This window comes from Wyeomyia smithii, chromosome 2 (assembly GCF_029784165.1).
Source record: "Wyeomyia smithii strain HCP4-BCI-WySm-NY-G18 chromosome 2, ASM2978416v1, whole genome shotgun sequence".
Taxonomy (NCBI): Eukaryota; Metazoa; Arthropoda; class Insecta; order Diptera; family Culicidae; genus Wyeomyia; species Wyeomyia smithii.
The window spans coordinates 171,177,970-171,191,002 of NC_073695.1; the positions used below are offsets into that span (position 1 = coordinate 171,177,970).

At 35.6% G+C, this 13,033-nt stretch overlaps 1 protein-coding gene across 1 annotated transcript; it reads right to left on the reverse strand.

Annotated features, from left to right (window-relative positions):
- Positions 1 to 2,547: 2,547 nt before the first annotated feature.
- LOC129723608 (uncharacterized) lies at positions 2,548 to 3,868 on the reverse strand. Its single transcript, XM_055677936.1, has 3 exons — positions 3,168 to 3,868; positions 2,959 to 3,105; positions 2,548 to 2,898 (listed from the first exon to the last, which is right to left on the reverse strand). The coding sequence occupies exons 1-3, from the start codon at positions 3,653 to 3,655 to the stop codon at positions 2,751 to 2,753; spliced, it is 783 nt and encodes a 260-aa protein (XP_055533911.1). The 5' UTR covers positions 3,656 to 3,868; the 3' UTR covers positions 2,548 to 2,750.
- Between the last annotated feature and the right edge of the window lie 9,165 nt (positions 3,869 to 13,033).

Here is a 13,033-nt window from a genome sequence, read left to right on the forward strand (position 1 = left end):
CAACTCTTTTTTTTTTAAATTGAAATTTAATGTTTATTTTCAATGTTTTTTGGTCAAAATTTTTTTTTTTTTGTACAGTGTATAATTGTATACAACTCATTCTCAGACAGTTTTTCTATACAACCAACGGTTTCTCGACTACAATGCTACGAATAAAACCTATGACAATAGACATGGGTGTGAAAAATCTCTCCATCTGTGAAAAATGCTCAGTTTGCTAAGCCAAATACGTGTGCAAAGTTTCGTTCAAATCAAAAGTGGTCGATATTCGACCATCGGTCATTTGGCGCGATTTGTCTCTGATGTTGATATTGCTTTTACGTGCCTTATGTCAGTGGATTGAGTTTGGAAACGTCTCGTAAAATATTGCGAAAAGCAGCCTTCCTTTTCTACGAATCACAACCAGGAAGCTCTGTAGGACTTTTATGATAAAAGCTTAAGCACTAACAATTCGCTGTCGAAACTTGACCTTTTTGTTTATTGGGTAAAGACTTTGCAACCAAGGACTTTAATACTATGCTGCCGTGAGATATCAAAGTGACGCCAATGCCATTTTTTCGAGTATGGAGTTTTTAAGCCAATGTGTTTGTTATTCAAAGACCGATCTGTTGGTATCTTCCTTTCAGACGTTACTTATTCATACGTTGCATAAAATCAAGAAAACGAAGTGACGTAGGCACCATTTTCATACAAAAATAATAAGTAACCCGTTCGTTTTTGGGCCGTATGATGATGATGATGATGGTCCCACCTCATACCCCTACATCGGTTTGAGCTGGTCGATTTATCTAAGTAAGATATTATATAGAGTCATACAATGTAACCAGTTGACAAATAAATAACGGACTGGTTATTAATACAGACATAGTAACCCTTCAATAGAATACCAATAATTTGAAAATAAACTTAAAAAAAAACGATTTTCCAATAACATTGATCCAAGGCTCATCCAGAACGTTTCCAACCCGAAAATTATCTGGGCTTGGTTAGGAATTGAACCTAACATTTAGGAGCGTTAACTAATCAGAATTGGTCAGAGCGGGGGCCTAGTGTGGTTGATAACGTCTCCGCCAACCACGCTCGACGCCTGGGTTCGAATCCCACCGCCGACATAGGTGTCGATGGTTGTAAGGTGGCGTGATCCACTCACAACCAACTTAACTGGTCTAGATTCAATCCTAGCCGACACTGGGAGATTTTCTGAGGCGAAAAATCTCTGGGATCACGCCTTCCATCGCATGAGGAAGTAAAGCCGTTGGCGCCGGTCCGTTAATAAACGGGTCGTGAGTTAGGGTCCTGGGTGTGGAGTCGCCTCCCTGGGCGTCGGTGATTGGCCACAACAGTGGCGGAACTAGACCGACGGAAAATAAGCGAGAATAAAAAAAAATAATCAGAATTGGTTCTGGATAACGATCCAGAACTATAAGAGAGATCTCGCTAACGAGCTCTACAGTCCACAGGCAAACCCAAGCCTTTTCAGTTTTTTCTCCCAACCCTTTGTACTAAATCGTAGAAACAAATAAATGTAGAAAATGAAAATAACAGCATATATACTATTACAAACCAAATCGTATCGAAAAACTGATCAAATGGATGTACGTCACAATGTCATATTACGGCAGTATAGCTTTTATCACAAATGACATTGTGCATCTTCCCAGAATATCTGTATACAGTCACTTAATTGTTTTATAATACAATATAATCCAAATAATACAATACGATACAATACAATAGATAACACCAAAATCAGTCGTGGGCATCATTTCGCTAATCGCTAATTAGCGACGCTAATATTCAGTTAGCGGTTTAGCGATTTTTGAGCTGGTTAGCGAAACTGTTAGCGTCGCTAAAATTTTGCCCTTCCAAAAGGCTAATCGCTAATTCGTTAAATTTTGTAGAGAAGCGGCAATAGAACTATTTAGAAAAACTGTGAATTACTGATGGCGTACGTAAATTGCTTCGAAAGATGAACATACTTTACTGCGAAAGTTACTTTTGGAAGGTATGTTTCATTCAAACAACGCTCAATTGTCTTGATTGTTTAGAGTTCCTCTCTTTACAACACAAATGCAAGTCAGTCTTTTTACCCTAGAATGGAGTTCCAGTTATCGTACAAGCCACAGTAGCATTTTGAAGAACAAGCTCAAGGTCTAGATTGAATTTCCGGCACACCAAGTACTTTTGTAAATTGCAGTGCGCTTGAAATTATGACAACTTTGGTTCTACTTTTTCGATTAAAATAATAATTGAATTTTTATAAAAGATTTTTAAAAGTATTCATTTTTAATGCAAGCTGAATAACTTTTGTTACTCATTGTTTTACAAAATCAAGTGTGAACACCGTTTTGTGAACTTCTTATTGTAAATAGCTCTCAAAAGTAATTGTTTTCGTTTGTTTTACCATATCAGATTAAAGTGGTTCAAAACTTACAAAACACGAGCAATAAATATAGCAATATGACTATTTCCATATTTATAAGTTAGCGATTAGCGAAAGCTCCGCTAATGTGGGTTTAGCGTTTAGTGATTATCGAGCTAAATTTTCCGGTTAGTGGCTTAGCGATTAGCGTTGCTAAATTTTCGGTTAGCGGTGCCCACCACTGACCAAAACTAATTATCCAATAATTCTTCGGCAAAATTAAAAAATAATTATAAGTCTGTCTACAAAAGATTTCTTTATGAAAGATCTGTTTTCTAATCGATCGTATATGGCATTTGTATATTTTACTTTTCAACAGCAATTCAGTTCATATTCCTTCGTATAAGTTCGTAATATTTGGAAATTTACGCTGCTTTTCACTCAAATACGGGATGTTAAACCACTGCCAGCTCTTAGGAGCAGTGTTATTCACCAAATAATCTGCACATCGAGGAAATGAAAACCAGCCATCAATCCTGAATAAAAGAGGGAGTGATAATTACTGCAATATATCTTACTATTTATGAGCAAATTACATCAATTGTTTGCACTCCACTACTGGAAATTCGTATTCAAAACAAAAAAGTTGAACCTTGCTGTATATCCATGCTACCGCATATGAGAAAAACGTGCCCACATTTCGCAAACATGAGAAAAATTGAACATCACAGCTGCATCGCAATCTACATAAGATTTGAAGAGTGAAAATTACCATAACAATTAGATATAAATCACACAAACTTGCCTGCTGAAAATTTGTGGTTTAAATGGAAGGCCAGGAAAATTTTCGTAGTTTCTCTGTTGTACAACATAAGATGGACACTCATCGTGGGATTTACAACATTGATCGATCTTGGTAAAGTATGGATTCTGTGTAACTTCACCATTAGGAGACCAATTTCCTGGACCACAATAATTCGTGAATATTCGGACACTAAATCTAGATCCAGCTACATCATGTTGATGAACTTCGTTATCCAGTGTACTGTCCGCGTACTTCTGCAGGAAGGAAACCACTTTCTGATCATATTGCTCGCTCTCTGGCACCGTCCAGTTCTCTCGAGCATACGAATATTCTTTTAAAATGCTGTGAAGAATGTAAACATGATCGCTCGGATCCAAATGGTCGAGAAATAATTGACCGTGGTCAGCAGCTAGATTCGATCCTTGTGCTCTTGTAACTCTGATCCCTATGGCAGTTATCAAAGAATAACTTAATAATAACAATTCCATTCTTCGCGTTTAATGCGGCACTAATATGTGTACAACAGGACACGACACTTCAAACTGATTTACCGTTACACTTAAAGACACCTTTTTATAACGTTTAAAACTTCAGCAGTCTTCTCAGGCAGCAATTGCTCATCATTCGTTTTTCAGCTCAAACATGGTGTATTGTGGAGACCAAAAGTAACCATAACCTAGACCGCCAAAAGCGAGCTGTCGTCTGCTGCAAGTGCGGGAAGGTCCCATGAGGGTTTATCAGCATTTATGAATTAATAACGTTATGATGTAGGTACATATATACAATAATGCACATATCGGCTCCGAGTTGTGCAGTCGTTTCGCCACCTGTTCTAACTTTAGTGTTTTCATTTAGTGACTGAAAAGATGAATTTGAAGTAAACTTGTTTTTGAATTTTGGTAAGTTTGGCTTAAACAAACGAAGATAGTGAATATCTGGACTGTATATATGCGAAGATCATGTATTACAAAAGCTATCATGCGAAAGCAATGCTTTTCCGTTTACGTAATATATCTACACCATATCTGTTGTAATCCAACAAAAGGACAACCCTGAATGTGATGTCCTTGCAGTACAATGCACTATAATAAAAATGTAAATAACTACTTAATAGTGCCATTTATGTAGCATCGTCTAAAACAGTTCAGTTCGTTTGACCTGTAATAAACAAGTGATAACAAAGCACATCTAAGTGCGAAGAACATGGCATCAATTAGGACAGATAAAAGCAACACAAACACAAATACTAAGTTTAACATTGTTTCTAGTGAATTTTAACCCACGGATATGAAGTGAAAAATGAATGCCGTAAAATTCATGTGTTGGTGTGTGTATTATACGTTTCTGTGATATTCGAAATCATACAAAAAGTTGCAAGGCAGTGCACAGTGGTTTAAAAGTCCATTTTGACGCGCTAAATTGATAACTCCACGTACGTTGGATATGCAATTATGACGTCTTTAGCAAAAATGGTGGGTAAGACCTCCTGCATCTTTTGGTGCTATGAGATCTCCCCAAAAGTGAGATGCAAAATTTATTTTTTTGCTTCATCGAGATACAGAGTTGGTATCTTCGGTAAAGTTATAGGTATAATCAATACGACCAACTTTGCCGAAGATAAAAAATACGTATCTGTTACTCAAATTGACTTAGAGAGTTTTTATTGAAAATAGACCTGTCAAAACACATTTTTCAATGAAACAAATTTTTTTCTATTTTCTAGGCCTTCACTATATTCTACAAAGTTGTTAGTAGCATCAATATACACAACTGTCTGGAAGGTACTATATTCGTATTGTTTGAAAAACTATGAGTTATGGGCTATTTTCATTTTTTTTTTCGCCATATTTCAAATCACTGTATCTTCCTTAGGGGCAGGTAGATGCAGATTCGGTAGTAGGCATATGAAAGTATAACAATAGAACTTTCAAACGCTAGTGGTTTCGCTAGTCCACGACTTTCTGTTGATGAGTTGTGTTCATAACAAAAAACCTCGTTTTTACCCTCTTTAATGATTTAACCAGGTGAAATACTAGTATTGTAAACCAAAATACCACGTAATAAGTTCCTATCTATGGTGACCATCCTACCAAGCGTGGTTCAAGTATTTCTGAACATGTAAACTGCATATGCTTGTTTTTGGTTCACCTCGAAGGTTCTCAATCAAAAACAATAAAAGTGCTATTAAACACTGAGTTGATAACTGTAGAACAAGCAAAGAACCGAAAATGCAAGCAGGATTTTTTTTTATAGGGGGGGGAGTTTGTAATGATTTATTTATGTACTAAAATATCTATTCAGAACTAGTATTGTGTGTTCTGCCACAAATGGTGACATTTCAACACTATTATATATATATTTGTACGCTTTTTAGTATTATTGAATGTTATTAGCTTTCGCAGTTAAGAGAATGTAATTGTAGGAAAATTATTAAACCTACTTGTCAAGAAAAAAAAAGGAATAAAACGAAACTTAAAATAAACTGACTGACTATCTTACTGACTATAAAGTAAGCTAATCGTTGCAATTGAGGATTGCAACGATTTTTGTCGGAATTTGTTGATAATTTGGCTTGACATATTTTCTAATGTTTCTACATAAGTGAGCCTATGTAGCTCGTTCGTGCTAAACCAGGGAGGACGCTTCAAAATCATTTTCAAAAGTTTATTCTGAATCCTTTGAAGTGTCTTCTTCCTGGTTGCACAACAACTTGTCCAGATGGGAACTGCGTATAACATTGCTGGCCTAAAAATTTGTTTGTAAATCAACAGTTTATTCTTGAGACAAAGTCTAGAACTCCTGTTGATAAGAGGATATAAACATTTGATATACTTATTGCACTTTGACTGGATATTTTCAATGTGCTCCTTGAAAGTAAGATTCTTATCATAAATTAGCCCTAAGTATTTAACTTGATCAGACCAATTTAAGACCACACCGTTCATCTTAATAACGTAGTTATGGGTGGGTTCGAGAAACGAACTCTTGGCTTATGAGGAAAAATATTTAACTGTGTTTTAGAAGCATTAGGAGAAATCTTCTATTTCTGCAAGTATGAAGAAAATATATCTAAACTTTTTTGTAGCCGACTGCATACAACACGAAGGCTTTTTCCTTTTGCGAAAATACTTGTATCGTCACAAAACAGAGATTTCTCACAACCTGGTGGTAAATCAGGAAGATCAGAAGTAAAAATGTTATATAAGATTGGGCCCAAGATACTCCCCTGAGGCACACCAGCTCTAACAGGCAATCTGTTAGATTTACCATTTAGATAGTTAACCTGGAGAGTGCGGTCAGTTAAATAACTTTGTATCATTTTTGTGAGGTAAAGCGGAAAACTGAAATTTGACATTTTAGCTATTAAACCTTTATGCCAAACACTGTCGAATGCCTTTTCTATATCTAGAAGAGCAGCTCCAGTCGAATAGCCTTCAGATTTATTAGTTCGAATCATATTTGTTACTGTAAGTAACTGATGAGTAGTGGAATGCCCATGGCGAAAACCAAACTGCTCATTTGCAAAAATTGAGTTCTCATTAATATGTGTTATCATTCTATTAAGAATTATTCTTTCAAAAAGTTTGCTAATAGAGGAAAGTAAACTAATTGGTCGATAACTTGATGCCTCAGCTGGATTCTTTTCGGGTTTTAAAATTGGAGTGACTTTGGCATTTTTCCATTTCGTAGGAAAATGTGCTAGTGCAAAGCATCTGTTAAAAATTTTTACCAAGAAATTTAAAGAGTTTTCGGGAAGTCTTTTGATGAGGATATAGAAAATCCCATCATCTCCTGGTGCTTCCATGTTTTTGAATTTTTTGAGAATGGTTCGCACCTCATTCAAGTTTGTCTCCAATACCTCTTCGGAAAGAAATTCTTGGGTGGTGATCTGAACATACTTTTGGTTTACTTCATTTTCAATAGGACTTACTACGTTTAAATTGGAGTTATGAACACTCTCAAACTGCTGAGCAAGTTTTTGAGATTTTTGTTCATTCGTTAGAAAAATGCAATCACCATCTTTAAGGACTGGAATGGGCTTCGACGGTTTCTTAAGAACCTTCGAAAGCTTCCAGAAAGGTTCTGAATAAGGTTTTAGTTGTTCAACTTCTCTCATGAAATTCTCATATCGCAAGAAAGTGAATCTATGTTTAATTTCCTTTTGTAATTCTTGAAAAATAATTTTCAAAGCAGGATCACGAGATCTTTGGTATTGACGTCTCCGTATGTTCTTCAAACGTATAAGAAGTTGAAGTTCACTGTCAATAATTGGTGCATTAAATTTCACTCTTGCCTTAGGAACTGATAAATTCCGGGCATTGAGTATTAAGCTGCTAAAATTTTCTAATGCTCTGTCAATGTCAGCACTATTTTGTGAAATAATATCATCATTCAAATTTTCCTCGATCGTAGAACGATATCTATCCCAATTAGTCTTGTGATAATTTAACACAGATCTAGTGGGATTTAAAATAGTTTCATGGGAAATAGAAAATGTTATGGGAAGATGATCAGAATCAAAGTCAGCATGAGTTAGTAAATCACTGCATGAATGGTTTTGATTTGTTAGTACCAAATCAATTGTAGATGGATTCCTAATAGAAGAATAACAGGTAGGACCATTTGGAAATAAAACTGAATAAAATCCAGCCGAGCAATCATTAAACAATATTTTTCCATTGGAATTGTTTTGAGCATTATTCCAAGAGAGATGTGTCGCATTAAAATCACCGATGATTAAAAATTTAGATTTATTTCTTGGGAGTTTTTGCAAATCTCCCTTGAGATAATTTTTTCGCTCACCAGTGCATTGAAAAGGCAAATACACTGCGGCTATAAATAAAATGCCAATACTTGTTTCAATTTCAATTCCCAAACTCTCGATAACTTTGGTTTCAAGATGGGGTAAAACACGATGTTTTATTCGACGGTGGATAACTATTGCAACTCCACCACCGGCAACATCAATTCTATCAAACCTATGAACTATAAAATTTGGGTTCTTTTTTAGTTTAATATTTGGCTTTAAAAGCGTTCCAGTCACAACTGCAATATGCACATCGTGGACTGTTAAAAAATTGAAAAATTCATCCTCTTTCGCTTTTAAAGAGCGAGCATTCCAATTTAGAAAATTTACAGCATTATTTAAAATCATTGCTGAATTTCAATTTCATAACAATATTAGTTGTAAATTTTATACCTTCTAGAACAGCCTCGTACATCGAGTTACAGTTCAACAAAACGGACATTAGCTGCAGCATGGATTGTTGTAGGTATTCAATCTTTTCGGGAGTTGGATTACCTAAATCAATACTGGCTGACTTTTCAGCACCAAACACGAATGGTTTGTTACTGTTTGAATTTTAAATATTACCTGAAAGGACACTGGCATATGAACAGCCTGGTGTTGCCTGAACAGGAATATTTTTCTGAAATTTGTTATCTGAATTTAAATTATTACCTACAGACACACCTGCTAATGAAAATGCTGGTGATGCCTGAACAGTACTGAAAGTCTTTTGATTACCCACATTGACAACAGGTTGTTTAGAATTCCTACGTTGTCTGGAAGCAATAATTTTTGACCTTACAGGACAATTAAAGAAATTAGATTTGTGATTTCCCCCACAATTTACACATTTGAAACTATTAGTGATCTCTTTCACGGGGCAGATATCTTTCGTGTGACTAGTGTCACCACAAATCATACATTTTGCAGCCATATGGCAGTTTCGAGTTCCATGACCATAGGCTTGACAATTCCGACATTGCGTACGATTATAGATTCCTCCATGTCTCTTGAAATTTTCCCACTTTATTCGCACGTAGAATAGAACACGTGCTTTTCCTAAACATTTTAAATTATGTACTTTGGTACGATCAAAATGTACTAAGTAATTTTCCTGGTGTATTCCAGTATGAAAAATTTGGGCATTTGCCTTTCGTTTCATCAAAATTACTTGGTTGGGGGCAAAACCAAGTGATTCTGACAAACAATCTTTGATTTCATCAATACTTTGATCATTTGAGAGACCTTTCAACACAGCCTTAAACGGTCTCTCGTTTTTGGCATCAAAAGAGTAAAATTTATACATCTTTTCAGTCAAATACTGTAAATGATGTTTATGGCCATCAAAAGATTCGGCCAAAATACGAATTTCGCCTTGGCGGCCAGTTTGAAAATTAACTTTCACATTCGATAGAAATGATGAAAGTTCTGATCGAAATGCTTCAAAGTTTGCTACACATACCACAATAGGTGGAACTTTAACCTTCTTCATAACGGCTTTATGCTCAGTATGAGAAGTTTGGAATTCCAGATCCCCAACAGAAGAAAGAATATCATACCTGTTAGTCGAAATTTCAGTGTCACTTGGAGGAGATGCCTCACGTTTCCTTGATGCCGCATCAAAGCGAGCTTTTTTATTTTTTTCAGGCATAACAGGACAACTTCACTTCACTATAGAATTTAAGTAGAAATATCTCAAACCAAATTAATTCACTAAACACTCGTTAACTTTAAAAACAAATTTATTACTTTGCCTTTCAACAGGTAGTCTTTTAAAAAGATTGCCTGTTGAAAGCGAAAAACAAAATTTTGATATCTCTCGGTAGTCTAAGACTTAGCCTCGAGCTGTTGGTAAAATGCGACCGTACTGTAGGACAGTTCAAGTCGATCTGTTGCAAGCAGGATAATAGCAAATAAAAAACCACTATCATCAATTACAATTTAAGTGTTACCTCTTGTTGAATTTTGTTTGGTGGTATTTATTTTTTTAATACTATTGCATTCAGTAGTAACTATTATTTATTATTGTCTACCACCATGCAGTTGTCGGTTTCGACACATTCGTACTAGCAGCATCATACCATCATCAAGTAATAGCTTCTCGTGATTTTTGGCCATCCGCGAATGGACGTTACTACGGGGTCTGATGAAGTAAGCAACCAGTTTATCCAATAGCTTTATTATTGTATTCTCGATATCTGTTGAATTAATGTTTTGAAAATAACTTGACACATTCGTAAGGTAAATTAATGTACCTTTCCCAATTCTTGTTCGTTACTTCCTGAGCCTCTTCTAAAAGCTGGCGGATTGAAACATTGAAATGGATGATTACGGCCAACCCATGCATTAATACATCGTGGACGCTTGTTGGTAGACAATATTGCGGGTACAAACTTACCAGCAGATGCTCAGTTGCACAACAATAAATTAGTGTTTCCGAAGAGGCTCAGGATATGTTAGAGAAGTGGTTCCCAATCATTTTGGGTCCGCGGCCCCTTTTGCTAAACACAAAAAGCTCCGCGGCCGCCTTTGCGAAGCACAGAGAGCATTGCGACCCCCCAAAAGAATTTCAGATTCAAGTTTGCGATACGAGGCTGCGTTTTTCAGTCTCATATTGTCCTGCAAGTCTAATTTGTTTCACGTCTTAGTCCTAATAGGTAGAATAATAGAAATTCCGCTTTCACAAAGACACCTATAAAGAAACTTTGATTGCCTATCAAATTTACCAACAATTTCGCTGCTCCCCTAGATGAGCCTCGCGGCACCCTTGCCGGCCGTGGACCCCCGGTTGGGAACCACTGTGTTAGTGGTTTATGGTAATTTTGCTTGTTCTACAGTTATCAACTTAGTGTTATAATAGCACTTTCATTGTTTTTGATTCAGAACCTTTGAGGTGAACCAAAAACAAGCATATGCAATTTACATGTTCTGAAATACTTGAACCACGCTTGGTAGGATGGTCACCATAGATACGTACTTATTACGTGGAATTTTGGTTTACAATATTAGTTTTTTACCTGTTTAAATCATTAAAAAGGGTAAAAACGAGGTTTTTTTATGAACACAATTCATCAGCAGAAAGTCGAGGACTAGCGAAACCACCAGCGTTTGAAAGTTCTATTGTTATACTTTCATATGCTTACTACTGAATCTGCATCTACCTGCCCCTAAGAAAGATACAGTGATTTGAAATATGGCGAAAAAAAAATTAAAAATAGCCTATAACTCATAGTTTTTCAAACAATACGAATATAGTACCTTCCAGACAGTTGCGTATATTGATGCTACCAACAACTTTGTAGAATATAGTAAAGGCCTAGAAAATAGAAAAAAATATGTTTCATTAAAAAATGTGTTTTGACAGGTCTATTTTCAATAAAAACTCTTTAAGTCAATTTGAGTAACAGATACGAATTTTTCATCTTCGGCCAGGTTGGTCGTATTGGTTATTCCTATTACTTTACCGAAGACACCAACTCTGTATCTCGATGGAGCAAAAAAATAAATTTTGTATCTCACTTTTGGGGAGATTAATCACAAATCTCATAGCACCAAAAAACGCAGGAGGTCTTACCCACCATTTTTGCTGAAGACGTCATAATTGTATATCCAACGTACGTGGAGTTATCAATTTAGCACGTCAAAATGGACTTTTAAACCACTGTGCAGTGTCGAAAGTTTTTGGAAATGTTCAATCAGCTCAACCATATACTAAGCCATCCTTAACACTATCGAAGATGGTTTTTTAAATAATTATTCAGGATGACATAAAGGTGGTAAACATTATTTACAAAAACTCCTATTTGAGTAGTTTATGAAGTTGTACCTTTGTAAAATATTCAGTCCCTTTCACTAATTAGTAACTTAGTTAAATTCGTTAAAACCAAAAATGCAAAATGTGCCAGAAAAACAATATTGGTAACGAATTTTCTCTACTAATCTATAGTTGATCGAGACCGCTATTAGCTCCACAGGATATTATTGTTTATTTGCAGAATCCTGATTTTGATTCATTGCAGTTTTCTTAGCATTATTTTAGTCAGCGAGACTTGATAAACTAAGAGTTTAGCCTTTGGAATCACTAATCGCTATATCACCAACTTTGCAGTGAAAAAGAAATTTTTCTCAACTGTTTGAATTTTCCACAATTGTATTTAAGTGTGTAGATTGTGTGATGTTGAACGAAATTTAAAAATTTATGCTCTGATATTTTCAGGAATTTTGCCTTCAATCAAAAATTTTGTATCAATATTATCATGCTATCCTCTGCCGCAGTTACGTTTTATACACAGTTTTTCTCTGACAAACATCACATAAAAAACTTACCTAACTTCGAATAGTTTCCGACTTTGAAAACATTAAATCGATGCAAATATATGTACGTTGAAGTGCCGGTGGTGTACAACAGTTACAGGTACAGTTTCGGTGTATGCCTTTCAATATTCAAGGTTTAAAACTGTTAGCAGCATGATTCAAAACAGTATACGAAAGTAAAACAATGATTTTCAGGTCAGTTGTTACCTATACACATACTTAACCCTAGAAAGATAGTCGCGTCAATTTAACTCCTCGCTTTTAGTGACAGTAACGATTAGGTAATTATAAACGTCTTGCGGAAACAACAGCCTGCGTGAATATTCCTTGATTGATAGTTGCCTACTTAAAGGCGTATCATTAACATTGAACAGCTAATATTCGAACCACGACCACCGTTTGTCAAAAAAGACTTTGTAACCTCACGGAAGCTACCTGTTATAATTCGGTAGAAAGGTTCGTCGTCTATTTCATACTTATTTATTTTATCGATTTTTTTTTGTGAAGCTGTAAAAAAAGTCATACCTCGTCACGGTGCTCCCACAGACCGTTATTATAAAAAAATGCATCAAATAATCTGAGTACACCATTCGATTCGTTATGACGTCCAGAATCTCTGGTCAAAATTTCAAAACCATCGTACGGTACATTTTTGAGTAATGCCCTTTCGAAGATTTATTTGAAAATCCCACAGTGCACAGTGGTCTATATTCGAAAAATTGTGATCGTTCTAGATTTGACTATGAAAAATTGATTTTATGTA